We start from the raw sequence: 23,909 nt of genomic DNA on the forward strand, positions 1-23,909 counted from the left end.
CACAAGAAAAGAGCCTTTAGGGCTATTATGGTAACTCATCGCGCCCTAAAAAAGAAGGTGTGCTAGAAGAAGGTAATTAGCTGTAAATGTCTGAGAAGTAACAGATGGTACCTTGTTTTCACTAACTGCTTAAAAACGAGAGTTAAGTAAGAGAATTCCATAAGTGTATGAGACTACATGGCACCCCACAGGTAATCTACTAGAGTTCCCTTTATCATCTGTACAAAAACCAAGAAAGATCCAAAATTGTTAACAGCAACTTTATTATTTCACTGATGAAAAAGTTGTAATTATGATGCATTTCACATAAATTTACAATAGTGGAGGTTATACATAAATTACATTAAGTCACAAAATTTCTATTTCATAGAATCAAATTACTTCAATGTATCAGGATGATGACATAGTTCTTAATGGCTATCTGAGTCCAAATATGCAAAATATAGCTTCTGCTTTTGACCATGGTGCTTTAAAATTCTTCAACATGCATTAATATATTCTAGTTGTAGGGAATATATTACACATAGGCTTTATCTTGCATTCAGGGAAAGCCCAAGCTGAATTTCACACACAGTACTCCTGTCCTTTAAAGTAATTTCAGATAGGACCAGAGAACAAATAAACAAGTATGTTTGGGTTAGTACTCCCATTAATAAAGAAAATACACAATCAACAATGCAACAAAATAAAATAAGGAAAAAGAGCTCCATTAGTAGCCAGGTTAAGTGGGTTTTGCTTTCAATTTTCACAGATCACAAGAGGTTTAAAGAGCAGATCAGTCATGCTACTTGGGGTGATCAGACAGAGTTAAACAATTGTGAAGTGAGTTAAGGTCCTGAAGGTGTCTGGAGGTGCTGGGTAAACACATCACAGGTAAGGAATGGGAAACCTACCTCAGCATTTCTGAAAGGCACAATCTATGGAAGGGAGACCTAGTAAAGCCCTTTCTGGTGGGTAGAAAGGAATTGCTGAGCTGTCTTCTTTTAAAGAATGAGACCTTCATAGATTGGCCCCTCAGACTCTGGTGATTCCCGCCTTGAGCGCAAATGTTCCAATGTGTTATGAAAATGCTTGTTAATTTGCTCTGTTTCCTCACTGGACTCAAGATTTGGGAGATCTTCTCGAATCTTTTGAATAAGTTGATTCAAGACCTGAATTGTTACCTACAAAAAGAATAATTTTGTAGCAGGCATGTATCACAAAAAGACAATTTAGTAGCACAGTTGTGAGGAACTTGTATTATTTTCATCAAATACCTAAGTAATTATGAAAAAGGTATGAGTATAAAATTCCAAGTTTAAGCAACAACTATTAGCTATTCATTAAGGACAGAAAAAGAATTTTAAAAACTCAAAATACAAAATAACATAAACCAGCAAAAAAAAAAAAAAGACAAAATTGCATTTGACCTAAAAATCTTAATGAATACGATAATGCTACAAAAGGATGATGCCTTCAGGAATGACTCTGAATTGCTGCACGATAACAAATGAAGCCCACACATTGGTCATGTGTATTGGCATTTTTTTATTTTTTTACTTGCACAGTCTGTGCCAATTCTGGAGAATGGAAGAAGGTCGCAAATAGACTAAGCAAAGTCAAATTTTCACAAATGAAACAAAGTATCAAATCTATATATAGAGAGAGCTATTTCACTTACCGCATCATTTTCTTTCTCATAGAAATAGATGTACCGATTCAGAATCTCTATAAAGAGCTGAACTTGTAGCGAGGGGTCCATGCACTGATTTGCTATTTTTAGAGCCTTCTTTAGGCACTCCATGACCCTTTTGCCTCCATGAAGCTAAAATACAGGGCATAAAATATGGAATGGATTAATGAATGAGAACTGTCCTATTTTCCCACCATCAAAGATACACAATGCTATAAGGTTTTATGCTATAATTGGACACAACAAAATGAAACCCTAAAACAAACCAGACAACTGTATATAAAAACAAAACTGGTGGCAGGTATAGCGGCATACACCCAACTTTAACCCCAGCAATAGGGAGGCAGAGGCAGGTAGATGGGTCTCTGTGAGTTCAAGGCCAGCCTGTCTACAAAGTGAATTCCAGAACAAAGCTCCATACCAATATCCCCATCTCAAAACAAACAAACCCAAAGGAAATAATAACCAGTGGTAAACAAGTTGCTGTAACCATATCATTATAGGAGACTCTTTCACTACCCATTCATTTCCTCTAATAAAGCAAAGCAATTGTCTCTGTCAGAATTCCAAGCACAGAATTCCAATGTTTCATTTCCAAAGCACAAAACCAAGTGGCCAATCCCCATTACCAATTCTATCTCCTGTAACAGACAAGAGGAACCTTACCTCCTCCCCATTTTTGTCTGTGTTTCGACCAGACCAAAAGAGATGTGCGCATGTGCTCACAGCTCGGCCTTGATCTGGTTTCTTCAGAAGTTTTGATGCAGCAAGAGCACACTGAGTTCTCAAGGGCTCATGATTCTCCTCACTAAAGCACTTCATCCTCTCAAAAGTACCAATGATCAAGGTGATAGCAGCCAGCTGTGCTTTAGAATCACTGATCTCATCTTCATATAGAGAAAATGCCTGGCAGAGCATAGAACAAAGAATGTTCAGGAACCACCCATCAACAGGAGCATTTTCCAAAGTTCTTCAGAACAAACCCACTCTGAGATGGTCTAGGACGTTCACACTGGTGCATGCTGTACTTTCCAGTGAAGAGGCATAAGCTAAGCCAGTGCAGAAGGCTGCCAACTGAACTAACCATAAAAACTGTTGTTCATTAAACACTTTTGCCACTACCTGTCAGTCAATCTTGGGTTTCTTCTGTCCCCAGCAACTCAACGCTTTGCTGCTCTACACAATGTGACTACCATATGACAAAGTTTCCACATTGTCAGAAGTATTAATTACATATTAAAAGATAAGAGTGCCAGGCATAGTGGAGCACGCCTTTAACCCCAGCATTCAGGAGGCAGAGGCAGGTGGGTCCCTCTGAGCTCCAGATCAGGCTGGTCTAAAGAGTGAGACCCTGTCCAAAAAAAATAACATAACATAAAATAAAATAAACCAAGAACACCAAGTGCATTACCTCAAAAATAATGGAGCAGTGACTGAACCCAACAAACTGGATCAGACAACTCATGAAGAAAGGCAGAGCTCACCTGGGACATAAATTCATATGCTACTGTTTCATGATTTTCAAAGCCAATTTCTCCAGCAGCTAGCGCTCCTTGAAGAAAGAGTCTCAGCGGTAATTCAGCCAGCTCAGCTTTGATCAAAGCACTAATAGTCTGGTGAGCAAATGAAAAAATCTTCTGGCATTTCTTTTCCCACTTGTCATCCTAAAATAGCAAAAACATGATACTGAGTTCAAGATCAATTTGTTCATTTTATTGAAAAATTCTAAAGTAGCCTCTAAGCAAAAGCACTGAAGTTCAGTTTTTAAGTCCTTTTTCTTCTCTCTCATTTATGAAACACACAAGTAAACCAAACACGACATCTCCTTAAAAACTAAACACATCTAAAGCTGCTGTTTCTAAAATTTATGGAGATCTAATATTTGTTTTTTTTGATCAGAAAAGAAACACATCCTTAAGTTGAGGAAAATACACACAAGAATTTGGAAAATAGAATCATTCCTGGTAACACAGTTGTTAATGTCTCCCTGTCCATTTTTCCTATGTAAATATAAGAGAGAGAACTGTGTAGTTTGCAGTCTATTTGTTTTAAAGCATATCATTGAAAAATAGTTAAAACTGGGTTCATACTACAATGTTTTGTATGCAACTTCCTGTCAAAACAAGTTTCCTCATAATACTAAGTTATTTAATATTTTTTAAATATTTATTTACTTATTTATTATATATACAATATTCTGTCTGTGTGTATGCCTGCAGGCCAGAGGAGGGCACTAGACCCCATTACAGATGGTTGTGAGCCACCATGTGGTTGCTGGGAATTAAACTCAGGACCTTTGGAAGAGCAGGCAATGCTCTTAACCTCTGAGCCATCTCTCCAGCTCCCTAAGTTATTTAATATTATTTTAACAAGAAACTATTCCATCACCTCACTTATAGTCTATGTGGTTATACTGTTCCCCTTTAAAAATGTTCTGAATGGTCAGTATACACAAAGGTTTAAGAGCCTAATTATGTGTCCAGTGCTATCAAGAAAGGTACAAACACTTGCCACAGAAGCCAGACAACCTGAGCTCAACTCTGGAGCCCCTGAAAGGTGGAGGGAGAGAACCAACTCCATAAACCCGTCCTTCACGCTCCACATGTATACCATGGCAAATGGAACTGAGTTTTAAAAAACTCCCTGATTATTTCCTGAGTGTAAAATCTTAGAAGAATTACTATATTTTTAACACTATAGTTACACTGGCAGTTTACTAAAAATACAGTAGCTCACATTTCTACCATATTAGATTACACTCTCAATATAACATTGCCATTGCTGAAAACTGTTTTCCTTTTCCCTCCGCTAATCTAATTTCTAGAAAGTTGTAAATACCAGCGTTATACCATTCAAACTTCTGTAAAATCATTAATTTCTCTTTGCTTTTAAAAGATGACAGTAAGACTTGTTAAAAAAGATTAAATGCAGGAATTCAAGTATATAGTTCTTGTTGCAATATAAATGCTAGTTGCTATTTCGGGAAAGGGGTCTCAAATCCTTGTTTTCCCTTTTTCTTTTTTGTTGGTCCCCCAAATTCTTCATCTGATAACACTGTAGAATTTACCAGCCACTGGTCTACTACTGGCAGTTTTCCATTAGACATGTGAGGTAACTAGTTTATTACACTCAGTATACTGTCTTCCAGGACCACCTACGCTGTCACTAAAGGCCGGGTTTCTTTCATTTTAGGGATGAATAATGTTCCAGTATATCTATGCACTCATATGTGTGTACACTCACATTATTCATCACTGATGTGTTTGGCCATTCTGGTACTTTGTTGGAATTGTGTGACAGTTCTATTTGAAGGGAAGAGCTGCTGGGAAGCAAACTGCAGGCCTGGTTCATGTTAAGAGCTACACTTCAGCCCTACTGTTAATGTCTGAGGAGTCTCCATACTGCTTTCTGTAGTGGCTGTACTAACTTATTTACATTCTCACAAACAGTGTTCCGCGCCATGTTCCATTTGTTTGTTTGTGATGCCAAAGACTAATCCTAAAGTCTTGTACACACAGAGCAGGTAACCTAACAAGGGGGCTACATTCCCAGCCATTCTCCTGTCTCTTTGATAGTAGTCCACTAAAGATGAGCCATACATCACTGAACTTTCTATCTGCAATTCCCTCAAACTAATAATATTCAGCATCTATTCAGGGACCCATCTGCCATCTGTAACTACTCCTTGGAAAAATTTGTACTCAGGTCCATTGTTGTTTATTTGTTGTTTTAGAGACAGGGTTCCATTCATCCTGGCTGGCATCCTTCACCCATTTTTAGATCAAATTATTTATTTTCTTACTGTTGAACTGTGTTCCTTATTTTGTTTTATATGCTGTTAAGATTTATTTTTATTTTATGTGTATGAATGAGTGCTCTGCTTTCATGTATGTTAAGTACACTATGTGCATGCTTGGTGCCCATAGAGGTCAGAAGAGGAACCAGAAAACTCATAACTGGAGTTAAAGATAGTAGTGAGCGACCATGTGGGTTCTAAGGATCAAACCCAGGTCTTCTGCAAGAGTGACAAGCACTCTTAACCACTGAGCCATTTCTCCAGTTCAGCGTTCCTTATTTTAGAACTAGCCCTCCTTTTCAAATGTATGGTTTATAAAATGTTTTAGTTTTATACAACCCATTTGTCCAATTTTACTTTTGTTGCCCATGCTTTTTAGTACTCTCCCCTTTAAAAAGAAAAAGAAATCAATGACAAGACCATTTCTTCTTCTTTTTTTTTTTTTTTATTTGAGACAGGGTTTCTCTGTAGCTTTTTGGTTCCTGTCCTGGAACTAGCTCTTGTAGACCAGGCTGGCCTCGAACTCACAGAGATCTGCCTGCCTCTGCCTCCCAAGTGCTGAGATTAAAGGCGTGCGCCACCACCGCCCGGCGACAAGACCATTTCTTAAGCCATTTTGAGTTAGGGGGCAGGAGGAGACAAAGATCTAATTTCATTCCATTAAAAAGTAGACATCCAGTTTTCCCATCCCCATTTATTAAAGCCTGTGCTTCCCCCCCTTGTCTTTCTGGCATAATAATAATAATGATTAAGAGAAGGCCATGGTGGCTCATGCTCTTAATCCCAGCTCTCCAGAGGCAGAGGCAGGCAGATCTTTGAGTTTGAGGCCAGTCTGTGCTACAGAGAAACCCTGTCTTGAAAAAGTCAAAAACAAAAATAAGCTGATCACACATGATTGGCTTTCTGGATCATTCTTCAGTTCTTTTGGTCTGTTTGGATGGATTTCTATTAGTACTATGCCATTTTGATCATTGCAGCTTCTTAATATGGCCACTTTTATTGTTATAGTAACAAACACCAAGTCATAAGTGCTGGAAAATACAATAGAAGCTATCGTAACAAAAACCCTACTAGTATGCAAGCTGATAAGAATATTAAGGGGAAAAAATGTTTTAGAAAGTATTAGAAAATTAAGTTTACTGAGTTTTATTCCTTAACATAAACCTGGATGTTTAACCTTCATGTATATGAGCCTGAGTTATTTTCTTTAAAACTATACCACTAAAGACAAGCCCTAATTCTGTTTTAGGAAGAAAAAAAAATCAGGGAAAATTGCATAAAACTTGTAACATTATTGATTGTAAGTCTTTTAAGAAGTGATTAGTAACACTGGACCTATCAATAGGCAAAGTTTAGAACCTAAGAAGTTTTAACATCAGTTTGAACTGATTGAGTCACATAATTCCTAATGTTGTTATGTGATTCCTCAGCCAGTGTCTGGTTCACCAGTGTCAGGAGCTCACAGCAAGAGTGAGTAATGAAGGAATCAGGAATTCCTGAAATGGGACTTGATACCATTATCACTCATTTGTGTGTGTGCTTGAGCTTTTCTACAACTTAGAAGAGACAGTAAGGAATATGGGAAAAAAGGTAGTGACATATTTCAAAGTAAACCCACCACTTGAGAATTCTCTTTGTATCGAAAAGCCAGCTGGTAAGCTGCAAATACCAAAGGTGGCAGTGTGAAGCGAATCCGTTGATTTCCACCAGCTCCAAAATGTTTTCTTGCTGTATTCAAAATCTGACAAAGAAAAAAAATTAAAAGTATTTTTTCCACACTAGGATCGGTTGTTTACAAAATTACATAGGAGCTCTCTAATCCTTACTGTCACCATTTTGTGACATACCAGTCTTTTTAGAGGTACACTCTTCTACATTAACCACCCTAAAAACACTAACCCATTTGATATATGTGTAAGCCAGAAGCTTACACAAGCTGTATAACTAGCTTAGGTAACTAGCCAAGAGCAAATGTTATGTTATTCTCATACACATGTACAACCTAACCTTTGTTAATAAAGAATACAGGCTAATGAAGCAAATCAACTTACATGGAAAGTAGATTCTAGTACTCTCTACTCTGTACTGCTGCTGTGCAACAATCTGTTGAAACACTCCATTCTGGAGGGAAGGTCCTAAGATTCAGGAAGTAAACAATCGTACAAGTCCCAGATAGCTGGAATTGTAAGACTAACAAAGGCCCCTCCCCAAGGTTGTGGAAGCAGCAAATCGTGCTGGTGAAGGAGCTTCGCCAACCTGCAAGCCGCCTCTAGCTACACAGTGCTCAAAGACTACAGCTTTGATGAGCTGTCATCAGCACTGGAGCGGGACTTTCAGTTATGCCACTGCCGTTGAGACAGCCCTGTTGCTGTGAGTAACCCCACCTTCCCACTGCCCATATGCCTGTAAGTAATCCCAATAAACTAACTGGTTGGCCAGATTGGACATTGGTCGAATCATTATTTGGGTCTCCCATCTGTTCCCTATAGGACTGAACAGATGTCTGTGTTGTGTCTCTGGGGGGGAAGTGTCACACAACAATTTCCCTCCTCTTAGCCCAATTTTCACTTGAAAAATGAGGTAGTATAGTCCTGTAACTGTTGAAAGATTAAATGACACATAGTTTCAATTGTATCATCAATACCTTGCACAAGGTATGTGCCCAGAAAATACTGGCCACTATAGAAATAAAATAGCTGTGGGGTGTGTAGGGATGTGTCTGTGTGTTTGTATGTGCCTTACCAGTAGTAGAATCACTCCCAAAAGCCAAGACCCTAAACTGGCTCATAGCTCCAGGAAGTCAGCTATCTGGAGACTGCAGAAGCTGCCTTGACACCCTGTAGTTGCAGAAACCTACAGCCTCAAACAACAGGTTATCTAAGGAAAACACCTAACTTGCCCATTCTGTCTTCCCTATCCTTAGCTTCAAAATTCCCAGTTTAAGGCAAGTAATCTGCATTCTCTTGAACTCTGATCATTGAGTCACTATGCCCTATGCCCCATTAAATGGTCTAAATTAGAAAAACCACCTTTCTGGCATTAAATAAAGCCTGCTCTACCTGTGAGAGTTGTTTAAATTCTGACTTTTTAGTTATCACGATAAACTTAATTCTTATTTATCTTTACAGATAGTCAACTTCTGAGCCCATTTTTATTAAGTACAATACCAATATACTTTAAAAACAGAGCCTTGTGAAATAGATTTATAAATGACTCAGAAAAAATAGGAAACCACAGGACTGGGTAGATGGTTCAGTCAGTAAAAGACTTCCTGTGTAAGCTTGAGGTCCTGAGTTCAGATCTCCAACATATAATAAAAGGCCAGGTGTGTCCATGAAACTGCAATCCCAGCACTGGGAAGGCAGAAACAGGTAGCTCCATGGAGTTCACTAGCCAGTCAACATATCCAAACAGGTGAGCTCCAATGAGGAATCCTGCCTAGAAAATAAAGTGGACAGCACCTGAGGAAGACACCTGATGCTGACCTCTGACCCCAGGTGCACCTACATTCTCAAACACAAACACATAAATACACATACTAAAGAAGACAACCAAAAAATCCATGAGATAAACATCTAAATATGTAAAACACAATATATTTGGGTCTTTCTTTAATATGGAAGCACACAAGCATAAAACAATCAGCTATAAATCCTATCAAATGTGGTAGCAACAGAAAATGAAAGCAATCTCGCTCTCTCTTTCTCTCTCTCTCTCTCTCTCTCTCTCTCTCTCTCTCACACACACACACACACACACACACACACACACACACACACGAAGAAGAACCACTTTAAAAACTTCAGTATTCACACACTGTACTGATCACACAGTGCTCAGAGTGTAACACCGTGCTTAGAACAGCTCTCCCTAGGCCAAATCAAAGACTACTAACAGAAATCACCCTCTCACTTCACAATCATTCACTAGCAGATGACAGCATACCTACTTAGGCCACATTTAAATCTTCGTTTCATAAAGATTAACTGAGGACTATGACAAAAGAAAAAGCTTCATCTGATTATTAAGAAATAATATTAAGGAAAAAGCATACTAAATTTTAAAGCGATTCATACTTTTTCATCTGTCAAATAAATCTTCGTATCAGATTTTATGAGTTTCATGAAGTTTATTATGATAAGCAACTAAACATTCTAAAAGCAACACACTGTTGAAAAAGAAACAGAACACAGAATAATTACAGAATATCCAGAAAAAACAGAAAACTTTTCTGCAATTCTCAGGTTTTCAAAAGAAGCCAGAATACCTGGCTTGTTCCTCACAAGCTCCAACAGTTTAGTTTACTTATTTATATAAAAATAAAATCCCACTTAGGCATGGTGGTACGTAACTAAAATCCCTACACTCAGGACGCTAAGGCAGAAAGATTATGATTTGGAGGCCAACTTGGCTACACTGAGATGTAACTAAAACTAAATAAGTAATTTTTTTTTTTAACTCCATGGAGGCCATAAACTTTAATTTAGTAACAAGTTTAACACCTTGAACTAAGACCGAAAAGGAGTACTAAAGCATTTTAAAGACTTCTTGGCTCACTCTGGGTGATGAAAGGTTATAATAAGAGACAACTCATACCAAGTACTGCTGATCAGGATCATCAGACCGGAGAAGATGAATGAATCGGCCAACAAGACTCTGCTCATCAGCAAAATCTTCCGGATCAGGGTCTTCCACAGGTTGATCTGGCTGATCCTGAATCAACGTGGACACCAAATTCATTATGGCATCTACCTGCAGCAAGAGAAATAGAAAATGTTAGTGTGAAGCCATCAACAAAGAATGTAACAGTTTCTAACTGCATACTATGAAATAGTACCGGCAAAAAAATTCAGTTTTTGCAAGAAGTTGGTATGAACAGTATTACCCAGCTGTGACCCCTTTAAGCTACAGTAACAACTAGTTTGACAAGATTAGCAATGTTAACAAATAACCAAGAGCTTTATACTTGGACTTAAGGTTTGTTCCAGAGTAGACTCCATGCCTGATACTGTAAACCTGGCAAAGAACCAAAGGATTAAGAAGAGGCCCTAGGAAGAACCTATTATTATTTTGCTAAGTGGATGTATATCAAATTGCCTTCTAAATGCTTATGCTTACATCAATTATTATAGCATTTACTCCCTCATTAAATACATTTCTTTTTTGCTGTGGTTAACAGTTAATATAGGGAAGAAGCTAAATGACTATGGAGTATTAAACTCTAAACAGGACATCTATATCACAACTCCTCCATTACAAAGCTCAGAAAACATTGAAGGTACAGGAAGTCTGTAAGAACCAGAGGTCAAGGAAAGACTGTTCAAAACAGCATCTTCTCGCAGCAGCTGTGATTGCCTGCACAGGATCAAGCTGGTCAGCATTCATCCTGCATAGGAAGGAGGCTCCCAAGTTGAGGAGCTGTCGGCAAATGCTGGCTGATGAAGGAGGGAGAGTCACTTTCTGATGGAGGAGGGTCATCTGTCTATTGGTTAATAAAGAAACTGCCTTGGCCCTTTGATAGCACAGAAAATTAGGTAGGCAGAGTAATCAGAACAAAATGCTGAAAAGAAGGGAAGTGAGCCAGATGCCATAGCTCTCCTCTCCAAGATGGACACAGGTTAAGATCCTTGCCGGTAAGCCACCACCTCGTGGTGCTACACAGATTACTATATATGGGTTAATCAAGATGTGAGAGTTAGTCAGTAAGAGGCTAGAGATAATGGGCCAGGCAGTGTTTAAAAAAATACAGTTTCCATGTAATTATTTTGGGTAAAGCTAGCAGGCAGCCAGAAACTGGGTGGCGGGACGCAGTCCGCTGCCCCTACTACAACTTTCTTTGGGGTATGGTCACTGGTAGGTTGCTCATATTCCAGCAGATAACCCTCCACCCATGTACATAGAGACAGCACGAGTTGAACTTAGTAAGGACATAAAATTGGAAGAAAGTATAGGGGTTGTTCCAGAGGCACTGAAAAGAAAAATCAATGTATACACTTATGGACAAAATTCCAAAAAGGGATATGCTGAATGCTAATCAACTGTGTTTGTTCTCCTTTTGAAGAAATCAGAAATGTTTAATAATTCCAAGTACATCTCCAATCATTTAACTTCTATAACAAATAAGCTACTTATGGTTTTTATTATTACATTGATTCCCCCATTTAGTTTCTAAGGCTCAATATCTAAAACCTTAACAATGACATCCTCTATTTCCCTAAAACATCAAGTCTGTATTCTTACCTGGTCCTGAGAGACGATTTCTGTGTTATAATCCAGAACATTACTGAGCACATAACAGCTCATGCTCTTTCTGGACTCATAGTCGAAGTACTCAAAGAGTGGATGGAAATGTTTTAGTTTTAAGACTGTTAAGATATTGTTGTAAGTATCAACAGGTATCTTCAAAAGTCTGGTAAGCTCCTTTGAAACTGCACTACTGGTAGCAATACTACAAAGAGAAAAGAGCAACCCTTCCATGAGTAATACTGATTTTGTATACAGACACATAGCACTTGTTTCAAATATTTTTTAAAAAATGTCTTCATTCAGTCAGGCGGTGGAGGTGCACACCTTTAATCCCAGCACTCCAGAGACAGAGGCAAGCAGATTTGAGTTTGAGGTCAGTCTGTAATACAATGTGAGTTTCAGGACAGTCAGGTCTGTTACACAGAGAAATCCTGCCTCAAAAAACAGAAACAAACAAAAACTTCATTTACACATTAAAAGAAAATAGACCAAGTGAATTGAGAAAATGAGCAATACATTCAATCTCTTCTATTTCAAAATGACCTCCTCTCAAGATAAATATAGGCAGGATTGGTGGCCCACTCCATCTTAAAACAAAACAAAAAACACCAAAACAAATCAAAAAGAGGATAAAGATGCCTATTTAAACATTTATACTTCTTTACTATAGTTCTATTGATAATAGTTTCCAATTCATGAACAGGAATAGATATAAGGACAATTAAGGTTAACTGTCTACAATTTGGTGTTTCTCAAAAAATTTTCTTTTCTTTCTTTCTTTTTTCCTGAGACAGGGTTCCTCTGTGTAACAATTTTGGCTGTCCTGGAACTCACTTTGTAGACCAAGCTGGCCTCGAACTCAGTGAGATCCACCTGCTTCTGCCTCCCAAGTGCTGGAATTAAAGGCATGTGCCACCACCACCTGGCTCAGAAAATTGTTTTAAGTGATACTGTGATTCCTCAGATAACCAACAAGTATTATAAATTCATGAGCAAAGAGAGAGAAAAATGCACACAAAAACCATCCAAAAGGGCTAGAGAGATGGCTCAGAGGTTAAGAGCACTGACTGCTCTTCCAGAGGTCTTGAGTTCAATTCCCAGCAAACACATGGTGGCTCACAACCATCTGTAGTGAGATCTGGTGCCCTCTTCTGGCCAGAAAGCATATATACAGACAGAACATAGTATACATAACAAACAAACAAATAAATAAATCTAAAAAAAGAAAAAAAAAACATCCAGAAGAAAGATGTATATGTGGTGACTATGGGAGAACAAGTTGAATTTAAGGTAGGATCTTACAGAGGAGCACTGGAGGCCAGAACATGTTTTAACATTTATAAGACCTTTAGTTATTTTATTTCCAGTTATTTTATTAACTTTGACTTTAAAGCTCATTTTCTGGGGGTAGTGGGACTAAACACATATTAATTTTCTCTCATACTTATTGTTAAAGATCTGTACTGTTTCTCTGTTCACAAGAATATGGGAATAACTAAAAGGCAAAATATAATAAAGGGGGGTAAAGTGAAAAGAAATTTTCCTAATGTTGAACCAATGAGTGGGACAAACAGTACCTCAAAGTTACAACTAACTCAGAGGAAAGAAGGAACCCTAACAAGGGTCTCAGGAGACACCTGTGGGGCACCACAGGTCTAGGTCAGTATGACTGAGGAAGTATAAAGTAGGAAACATTATTCTTTCTCTAATAATCTCAAAACCAAAGCTCAAATAAGAGAAATATTTAAATCAATCTGTTACACTCCAAGTAAATTCTTATGTCACTAATTTTTTAACCTAAATTTACACATGCCCTTGTTTTTCACCTTTTTCTTTTGGGGTGGGGAAAAATACTGTTTGATGCTCTTTTCCCTACTAGTTTAAAAACTAGCTCATTCCTGAGGCTGAAGAGATAGCTCAATAAGCAAGAACACTGATTATTCTTAAAGAAGACCCAGGTTCAGTTCCCAATATCCACATGGCAGCTCGTAACTGTCTGTAACTTCAGTTTCACGGGTATCCAATCCCCTCCTTCTGGCCTCTGCAGGTACCAGATACACACATGGTATATATACTCTCTTAGGCAAAACATTTATACACATAGAATAAAAGAGTAAAGACAAAACAAGATAAAACCTAGTTCATTCATATATAGGAAGGATCTGAATTGGAGACACTGAACTCTGAAGACTGCCTACAGACCATATGGGCCATGGGCCACTACTTCACTACAGTACACAACCACGTAAGCAGCTAGCAAAACTTCCTACCCTGTTTAGCACCACACAGGACAATCTCTGCACAAACATCAAACAAGACAAATGCTAATATTTCAAAGAACAACTGAGAAAGAAAAACAAGTCCAAAACAAAAATAATGCCAAGAATTTTTTCAGAGTTGTAATGTTGGAGTAGACAAGATGGCTCAGCAAGTAAAGGCACTTGCCCCAAGCCTAGCAACCCAAGTTCTACCTGTAGACCCCACCTGGAAGAAGAGAGAAACAACTGCAGCAAGTTCTTCTCTGACCTCCATCCACGGTGTGTACTTTATACCCGTCCCCCACAACAAATTAAATGTAGTTTAACTTTGACTTACTGTTCAAGGTTAAGCTTATTGAATATCTCCACTGTTGTTTCTAGAACTTTATCAACATAATCCACACGATCAGGGTAACATTTCATAGCAAGGTTAATGAGAGAGACTTGTAAAGATACAACATCTTCTGATGGCATGTCTTGTCTGGACTGCAATGTTTAGAAATCATACAATTTATTTTAAATGATTACAAAAGGATATACCAATAGAGAAGTTCAAAATTGAGAACTTAAATAAAATGTTACACAAACCTGTATTACTGTAGCCACCTGTTGTGAAAATATGTCAAAAAGTTTAATCTCAGCTGGAATTCCCGGTCCATCTTCACGATGAGCAAATAAAGCTAATCTAAAAGAACAAAAAGAAAACAAACAAAAAAACCCAACATTTATTTTAAAAGATACAGGATGAGCAGTAGGATCATTTTTTCTTTATTGCTTTTCTTTATTTTCTGAGTCTATTTCTCTTAAAACATTTAAGAATGGTTTTTAAAACAAGAGCTACAATGTATGAATCATCTTTTTCAATTCCTTCTTAACTGAAGTTTTGTTAATTATGCCTTATTCCGTTGGCAGTCTTATGTTTATTTACTTATCTACTTTATGTAGTACAGCCTGGCCTACAATTCATGGATACTCCTGCCTCTACTTCCCGAGTGCTAGGGTTACAAGCATGTGCTACCACAACCCAGATTAAATAAAGGATCTTTAGGAGGTATAGAGATGGCTCAGTGTTAACTATTCTTGGGTTTCTGGTTTTTTGTTTTGTTTTGTTTTTAGGTTTGGTTTGGTTTTGGTTTTTCAAGACAGGGTTTCTCTGTGTAACAGTCCTGGAACAAGCTTTGTAGACCAGGTTGGCCTTGAACTCTGTGAGATCTGCTTGCTTCTGCCTCCTGGGTGCTGGGAATAAAGGTGTGCACCACCGCCCAGCTTCACTATTCTTGTAGAAAATAGAAGTTCAGTTCCCAGCACCTACATGGAACCACTAGATATAATAAAGTTAACTTTCATTACCTACATCATAAGCTATTCATAATTTTATCTATTACATTATCTGTCTATGTTAGAATTGCATCTACATTTTGTTATGCAAAAAGAAACTGATTAGGATTGCTAAATGACATTACTCCTACATAGGAAAATAGTTAACCAACTTTAAGAGTGGGCCCAGTGCCAGGTGGTAGTGGTGGTACACGTCTTTAATACCACTCGAGAGGCAAAGATAGGCGGATCTCTGTGAGTTCGAGGCCAGCTTGGTCTACAGAGCGAGTTCCAGGAAAGCTCCAATGCTACAGAGAAACCTTGTCTTGAACACCCCTGCCAAAAAAGGGTGGCTCCAGCAAACATGCAACATATGCTGTTCAGGATAATCTGGTGACCTCTGCTATATTAAGTCTTATATTGCAATTAGACAGTTTTAAAACAACAAAAAATGAAAATATTTGCTGAAATAAATCTTTGGTGCTATTTCTGGTTTCATATGTCCACAAACAGAGTAAATTATTTGTAATTTATCATGTGGCAGGGCCAACAAGCATTCATTGCCGACATTATCAAAAGCCAAGTTATACACACACAAACTTTAAAAACAGATTTTATTTAAAAAAATCTGGGTACAGGTGTTTCTGTGGGCGAACGTGTACTTATAAATGCCAGTGTCTATGGAATGCAAAAGGGAATCAGGTGCCCTAGAGCTGGAGTCACAGGCAATTCTGAGCCACCCAGTGTGGGTGCTGGGAACTAAACTCAGGTCATCTTTGAGAGTAAATATGTGTTCTTAACTGCTGATCTGTTACCAATTTATATTTATATGTGTGTGTGTATACCAATTTATATATTGGTCTTAGATTTATATATATAAAATCAATTAAGACCAATAGCTAAAATACTTAAAGGGGATTTACTAAAAATGTGATTATTAAAACTTCTTTATGAAAATGTGATAGCAGACTGATTACTTAAGCATTCTTAATCATTTACATGTTGCTACTTTAAAAACTAAATCCAAGTAAGATACCATTGAAAGATAATTTATATAATTGTGAGAAATTTTGTTCTTCAATAGACTTTGGAGTCATAAGATTCAAGAAAAGGTCTATATACTATGTCTCCCTATCAGTTAAAAGGATTAACGATACTCAATGTAAACTAGGTATGATGGCTCATGTCTAATCCCAGCACTTGAATTAAGACAACAGAATCAGAAATTCAAGGTCATCATCAAGTACATAGTAAGTTTGAGGCAGAAAGAACTACAACAAAAAACTTTAAAAATTAGCATCTCCATACACCTTCAAATTTTTACACCTAAGCCAGGCAAACACTAACTAGATATTAAAAGCTAAATAATCTGTAGCAAAATCACATTAAAATCAATAATAAAAGGCATAGCAAAAACAAATAATTCATGAAAATGTTGAAAATTGAGCTTTTACCTTCAGTGCTAACAGTCTTACCTGTCAATTAAAGCAATGATTATGTTCTTCACATTGACATTTTGGTGTAACTCAGCACACGCTCTAAGAAAAGGATTCAAAGTTTGGAGATGGAACTCATCCGGGAAAACCTAAAAATCAGATAATGACTAATCAAAACAGGAAAAAAATACTTCACAAAATATTCTGATCTTACGAATGGAATATAAAGTCATTATTTATGGAAAAATTTTAGATAATTAAAATCAAAACCACAAATATTCTCCTATCAGTAAACAACTAAAATCAAATCCAACGAGACCTAGAAAACTCAAGGTTATTTTCCTACATTTTTGAGAAACAAAACAAATTGTTAGTACAAAGATCAAGTTTAAAAATGGAAATTTCTGAAGGAAATTTTTTATTCAGGAAAAGTTTTTCTTCTAGTTTTCTGAAACGCGGTCTAGGCACATTGTCAAGCTGACCTTGAATGCAGGGCTCTATCTCTGTAAGCAGCTAGCATTATACGCGGCCTCTACGTGGGCCTAGGATTTTTTTTTCTCCCCCAATGAAAAATTAATAAAAATCCTTTTAAGAAATGTTCTTACTTACCTGAATAATACATTCCATGAGATATTCTTGAGCCAAAGCATCTCTACAATTCACAACTTGCTCCAAAATGCCTGTTAAAACAATCTAAAATAGCAAAGAAAAAATGAACCAAAAAATCCATGTAAGTTAAAAATCATTTTGAAAATCCCAAACTAAAAAAAAAAAAAAACACCAAAAAAACACCGTAAAGTAAAAAACAATTTGAAAATCCCCAAATACTCTTCTAGTAACATGCTGAAGTTGAAAATTATATTTTATATTGCTCTCATCCACACTTTATGCTCAACTTTAAAAATTAGCTTACTTTTAAATATAAGAAGTTGGTTATATTAAAAAAGTAAGTTTTTTAATAGTCTGTGTTTTTTGTGTGTGTCCTAACAAGTCTTCCTGCAATCCAAGATCTCTTCTAGGACTTTTAGATTGTATGTAAATAAGTCTCTGATCAACTTTTCTAGAGTTTCTACATAGTGTAAGCAATGGCCCAAGTCTTAAAAGTTCCTTTGCTTATACATAAAGTGGATATTCAGTTGTTCCAGAGCCATTTACTAAGGCAGTTTGCTTGGGCAGGCATCGCAGCATATGACTTTAATCCCAATACTAGGGAGGCAGATCTCTGTGAGTTTGAAGTCATCCTGGTCTACATAGCAAGCTCCAGGATAGCCAGGGCTACAGAGAGACCAACCCTGCCTAAATGAACGAACAAACGAACGAATGAATGAATGAATAAATAAGTTGCTGCTTAACCTTCATAAAAATTAACTGGAGTGCAGGGCTAAATATGTAACTCAGTTGGCAGAGTGAATATGTAGCATGCATAAATCCCTGGATTTGATAACAGTACCATAGAGACCAGATGTGATGGTAATCCCAACACTCAAGTACACTTAGGAAGAACAGAAGTTCAAAACCATCCTTGACTACATAGTGAGCTGGAAGATAGCCTGAACTATTTAAGATTGTCAGGAGACAGGGAGAGGGAAAAAGAGGTAAATATGTGAAATCTATAATGAACTATCTAATCCACAGATCGGCAAATCTAACTCCCTCCCAACATTAGGGGGATTTTTATTGTATTTGGGAGGGTATGGGTACTACTGAGCTATCTCTAAAATTTCAATGGGACCAAGCCCTGCCCTACTCATCTTCTTAATGTTTTGGCTGCTTTTGGCCTATTGCCATCTAGTTTACTAGTTATAACTTAACAACTTTCAAAGCTCAAAAATACTTACCATCTAGTCTTTTATAGGAAAAGTTCTCTAGGAACTTTTAAAGCCATTGGCTGCTCTTCTAGAGAACCTGGGTTCAATTCCCAGCACCCACATGATGGCTCACAACCATCTGTAACTCCAGTCCTAGGGAATATGACACCCTCTTTTGGCCTCCTTGGGCACAGGAACACATATGGCAGGCACATAGACACGCATGCCGGGGGGGGGGGGGGGGACTATACACAATTGTTTAAAAAGTTTGCTGATCTCCACTTTAATTCCTCTTCAATAACTTGTGTCTGTCCTTTCTGTCACCTTCCTTTCATGCATCTCTCCACTGGTATGTGTCAATACCACAAACCACCTCCACGCTTCAGTGAAAGCGCATTCAGGTCCTACACTCTTTGTAGGACCTAAATGTCCCACTCTTTCAAAACTGCTGTGGGTACTACAAGTTCTCTGCTCTTTCTCGTGTATTTTAGGACCAGTTTGCTGACTTTTAAAATAAGTGATTAGAGAGGTAGATATGACTGAGATTGCACTAAATCTATAGTAGGATTTAAGAAAAACTGCTACCTTCACAATACTGAGTTTCTAGCCCATAAATATGCCAGTACTTTTAACTAGGTTTTTTTAAGTGAAAAACATTTAAAAAATATTTTTTCAATTTAACATTTAAATATATATATTTAAGGTAAGATTTCTGTTTATATTGCACAATGTAAAAAAAGGCGACAACAAAAGAAGTAAGAACCTGTTTGTAACGTTCCACATTTACACCTTCCAGCTGACTAAGCCGCACCAAATTTGTTCCCACTAGAATTCTCAGTTCTTGTCGCTCTCGCTCTCTTTTTTCTCTGTCTCGGCTATGTCCTTGATGCTGCATCCGCACCCAGAGTTTGTTCATTTCTGCAAAGTTGAGCAGTACAAAATCCATGGAGTCACTGATATCACCAGTTGTTTCTTCACTGCCAAGGAAAAAATTTAAAAAACCTTTATATTAACAGTATCAATTTACTACTCTTCCATTCTTTTCTACTTATGCTTCAAAAAGCCACTTTCAACTTCATTTCATTGGCTTAGTGTTAAATTTCAAGAACAGATTCTAGCATAAAAAGTAAATAATACTAAGGGTAACACGCAACACATTTTAAGAGGGCAACTTTCCACGGCCACATATTCTGAGCTTGTTGGACTTGGTCTTCAGCAGCTCACTCACTAAAATACAAAACGGCGTGCTCAGTCTGGCAGCACATGTGCTAGAAGCGGAAGAGCAGAGGTTAGCACGGCCCTGCAGTGACACGCAAACCTGTGACGTAGACAAACAAGGCTTGACTTGGTGCTGGCAGCTTATATCACTCATTAGCTACTGCACTTCTTAGAAAGAACTCAAACTGAAGAGGAGTCAGAACGCAGGGCACTACACTCCTAAACACGACTGCTTCCCAGCTCCCACCAGTAAGAATTCAACCACAGCCAGGAGGTGGTGGCGCACACCTTTAATCCCAGCACTCGGGAGGCAGAAGCAGAGGCAGGTGGAGCTATGTGAGTTTGAGGCCAGCCTGGTCTACAGAGTTCTAGGACAACCAAGGCCACAAAGAAAAACTGTTGGGGGAAAGAAAGAGAGAGGGAGGGAGGGAGGGAGGGAGGGAGGGAGGGAGGGAGGGAGGGAGGGAGGGTATTCAACTAAAGCTGAATCTTTTCATATGCAGAGAGAACTAATGTTCAACAAACTGGTTAAAAACATAAAAAATATACAAATAAAACACAAAAAGACCCCAAAATTTGACATTTCGGGTATATTAATAACTGCCATTTTTATTATTGAATATTTTGGATTCAAATGAAATATAAGCTTTGTGAAGAAAGATACCATAATCTTATTTTTCTACATCTTCCAAGACAGGGAACCTCATTTTCAAATATTTTACTGAGTGCCTAATATTTAAAATTTAGAGTCAAATTATAATAAAGAAAAAATAGCAGCATCCTCTCTATGTACCACTAAATCCTTTCTGTATGGTTTTACTTTGCTGTCACACATTGCTGTATAATTGTCATTATGACTTAAAGTAAATGATCCTTGACATAATGGCGTAAGTCTGTAATATGGGTTTTGGGGAGGCAAAGACAGAGGATTACGTATTCAAGGCAAGCATGAATTATACAGTGAGAATCTGTTTCAAAATAAAAAAGAATGAAGAGGGTGTGAGGTGGTTCAGAGGACAGAGGCATCTGTCACACAAGCCTGCTGGTCTGAATTTGGTTCCCAGAACCCTCATTAAAGGTAGAAGGAAAGAACCAACTCCATAAAGTTACCCTCTGACCTCCATACACAGACCATGGACACATTCCCATACATCATCACACACACGATGTTTTAAAGGGACTGATGCACATACTAAAATCTACTGATTTATTTGTCTTAGAAATTTAAAAAATAGATAAACTTTAAATAAAAGGAAATTATCGGTCCTTTAATCTAGGGACCCATCACATAAAAAGTTCACTATACCTAGCTTACTATCTGCCATTGCTGTGAGAAAAAAGTGTCATGGATTTTAATACAGGATACAGGCCACAAAAGAAACAGAGGTTTCCACACATTACTATGATTTTTCACTAATTAACACCATTAAAAGTCATACTTATGAGGAAATATAATGTAATGGGAAAATGTTATAAACTGTGTTAGAGGCCTGTAACCCCACAACACAGTGAGTGCCAGCCACTCAAGGCTACATAGCAAAATCCAGTCTCAAAACAAACTAAATATTAAATTTTAAAAAGCAAATTCCAATCCAAAGATTTTTCCAAATACATATTTGAATATGAATACATTTTGCCTCAAACCATGCATACTGAATTAGCTCTATATCTCAATGAAAATCTAGACACAAAATGCTACATGAATTTGAATTGGGAAAATTACTGACAATTTACATTCTTATTTCTGTATACTTTTCTATAATTTTTGGACATTTTATTATGGGAAAAAAACAATACAATTAAACCAAGATTACTTACTCTGTTGGCTCCCCTTCATCAGGTAAAATGTTCCTAGTACACTGAAGAAGATAATTTCGGAGAAACAAACCCCTCAGTGGATGCTGCACACCACGACACATTTCTACCAAGTCTTTCAAAATATCCTTCCTGGACTGAGGAAATGACTTGACATATACAACTCCAACTGTGATCAGAAGATAACTAGGAAATAAGTAAGAAAATACACTTGATTAGAGGCAGAATATGTGAAAACCTGATTGTGTCCAAACACACTACACACATATTAAATAAACAAGACATAAACTATGTTGTCTTCAACAGTATTGTTTACGGAGAGAAAAATCATCTGACTTTAAATATAACACTAAAAATATTAAAAAAAAAAACAGTATGACTGACTGATCCCAGTGTCAGCCCCTAGCCATGAAGAATATGGTCAAAGACACCTAGAGGATAACTGAAACTGAAGCTAGTATGTATCATTATTTCCCCGTTCATACACATTTACTTTATTAGTCGAGGTGAAAAACCACAGTAACTAACACGACAGCTACAGCAGTACATTGTAATAAAAGATAACAAGTGAATGTCTCTTCTCTACCTTACAATGATGTGAGATGATACAAGACTACTCAATGGGAATAAAGTAAGGTGAGTGAATCTGTGGTAGCACTGGCTATAGTGCTAGTTCACAGTCCCAGGGAAACAATAAAAAGTTACAGCAAGCTACTTAGAATGGTGCACAATTTTAAACCTAATTACTTCTAGGATTTTCCTATTTAATATTCTTAGATTATGGTAACCATGGTTGTTTGTGGGAACTACTACTGATCTTTTTTTTCTTTTTTGATTCTCCCATACACACATCTGCTCTTTTTCACTATGTAGCTCCTAGATGACTTGTTATGTAAACCAGGCTGCCCTTCAACTTGTAGCAATGCCTCTGCCTCCAAGTGCTGGATTTGCAGGTATATGCCACTGTGTCTGTCTTTTTAATAAAGCCAGTGTAAGCTAGTCATGGTGTCTCACACCTGTATTCCCAGCATTTGATAAACAGAGCCAGAAGGTTCATGAATTCAGGGCAATGAGATGCTGTCAGAAAAAAAGAGAGAGATTTCTAAAAAGAAAAAAAGATACTACTTAAAGCAAGAAATGCAAAGATGAGTTTTCAACAATAACTATTCATCAGATGAGACTTCACTGGCTACTACAGCACCCAACACACAGCCTCAAGAGTACAGATATAAAAGACCTTCATTACTTACAGCCTTGGAATAATGTTTCCAGCATACTGTACAAGTTCATAGAGATCTGCCACTTTTCTGCCTTTAGCAAACTCATCAGTCAGATAAACCTCCAAGTAGTGCAGTTCATCAGAAATAGCCATATCTTTTAGTTGTGATTAAGGATTAAGAATGAAGGTAAATCAATAAAGAAAACAACTCTACAACTACTTGTTGGAATAATTAAAACTATTGGGCAGGGCTAATGATGTAGTTCAGCAGTGCCAGCACTGACCTCTCATGAGAAAGGCCTTGTGTTCAGTTTCCATCACCATCAAACAAAATCAAATAAATGCACACACTTTCAGACTCCTGGCATAGAGGTACATGCCTATGATCCCAGCCACTCATGAGACTGCAGATGCAGGATCATGCATTCAAAAGAAAACCCACTGGGAAGGTATTTTACACTTAGGCTTCCAATAATAAGGAATGTTTAAAGGGAAGATAAAATTTCAATTGGCTTTTATTACTTTAAAATAAAGATCTGCTGGTCTGTAGAGATGGATCAGCTAACCAGCTACTCTTGCTGAGGACCTGGGTTCAGTTCCCAGTACATACATGATGGCTCACGACCATCTCTAACTCCATTTCCAGGGAATCTAATGCCCTCTTCTGACAACACTAGGCACCAGCATGCATGTGATGCACATACATACATACTGGAAATAGTCATACACATAAAAATAAATTCGAAAAAAATTTCAAGCTGGTGTAGTAGCACATATCTGAATCTAGCACTTAGTCAGGAAGATAGTGAGTTCAAAGCCAGTCTGACCTACACCATAATACACTGTCTCAAAAAAAAAAAATACCTCTCAGCTACTTGGGGGGCTTAAGAGAGAGGATCAGCTAAACTCAAGAATTCAAGACCAGTCTCCTCATCTTAAAAAGGGGGCAGGAGGAGAGGCTGCCAGGCATTGTGGCATGCACCTGTAATCCCAGCATACAGCAGGTAGATGCAAGAGGATCACTGTGAGCTAAGAGGCCAAGCAAGGCTACACAGCAAAATCCCGCCTCTAAAATAACGACAAAATCCAAAAAACAATTGCCACTTATTAGCCTCAATATTTTT

At 37.6% G+C, this 23,909-nt stretch overlaps 1 protein-coding gene across 1 annotated transcript in view; it reads right to left on the reverse strand.

The window, feature by feature from the left end:
• Positions 1–244: 244 nt before the first annotated feature.
• The window catches only part of Vps35 (VPS35 retromer complex component), a 31,554-nt gene continuing 7,889 nt past the window's right edge, over positions 245–23,909 (reverse strand). The window contains exons 4-17 of the mRNA XM_075976765.1: positions 22,817–22,940; positions 21,570–21,752; positions 19,297–19,510; positions 17,335–17,418; positions 16,765–16,874; positions 14,561–14,657; positions 14,310–14,458; positions 11,709–11,916; positions 10,065–10,220; positions 7,087–7,209; positions 3,157–3,336; positions 2,339–2,578; positions 1,661–1,804; positions 245–1,163 (exon numbers count right to left, since the gene is read on the reverse strand). Of these exons, the coding sequence (XP_075832880.1) occupies positions 984–1,163; positions 1,661–1,804; positions 2,339–2,578; positions 3,157–3,336; positions 7,087–7,209; positions 10,065–10,220; positions 11,709–11,916; positions 14,310–14,458; positions 14,561–14,657; positions 16,765–16,874; positions 17,335–17,418; positions 19,297–19,510; positions 21,570–21,752; positions 22,817–22,940 (2,192 nt within the window). The 3' untranslated portion in view covers positions 245–983. The remainder of the gene's footprint in view (positions 1,164–1,660; positions 1,805–2,338; positions 2,579–3,156; positions 3,337–7,086; positions 7,210–10,064; positions 10,221–11,708; positions 11,917–14,309; positions 14,459–14,560; positions 14,658–16,764; positions 16,875–17,334; positions 17,419–19,296; positions 19,511–21,569; positions 21,753–22,816; positions 22,941–23,909) is intronic.

The sequence above is a fragment of the Microtus pennsylvanicus genome, chromosome 6 (assembly GCF_037038515.1).
Source record: "Microtus pennsylvanicus isolate mMicPen1 chromosome 6, mMicPen1.hap1, whole genome shotgun sequence".
NCBI lineage: Eukaryota > Metazoa > Chordata > Mammalia > Rodentia > Cricetidae > Microtus > Microtus pennsylvanicus.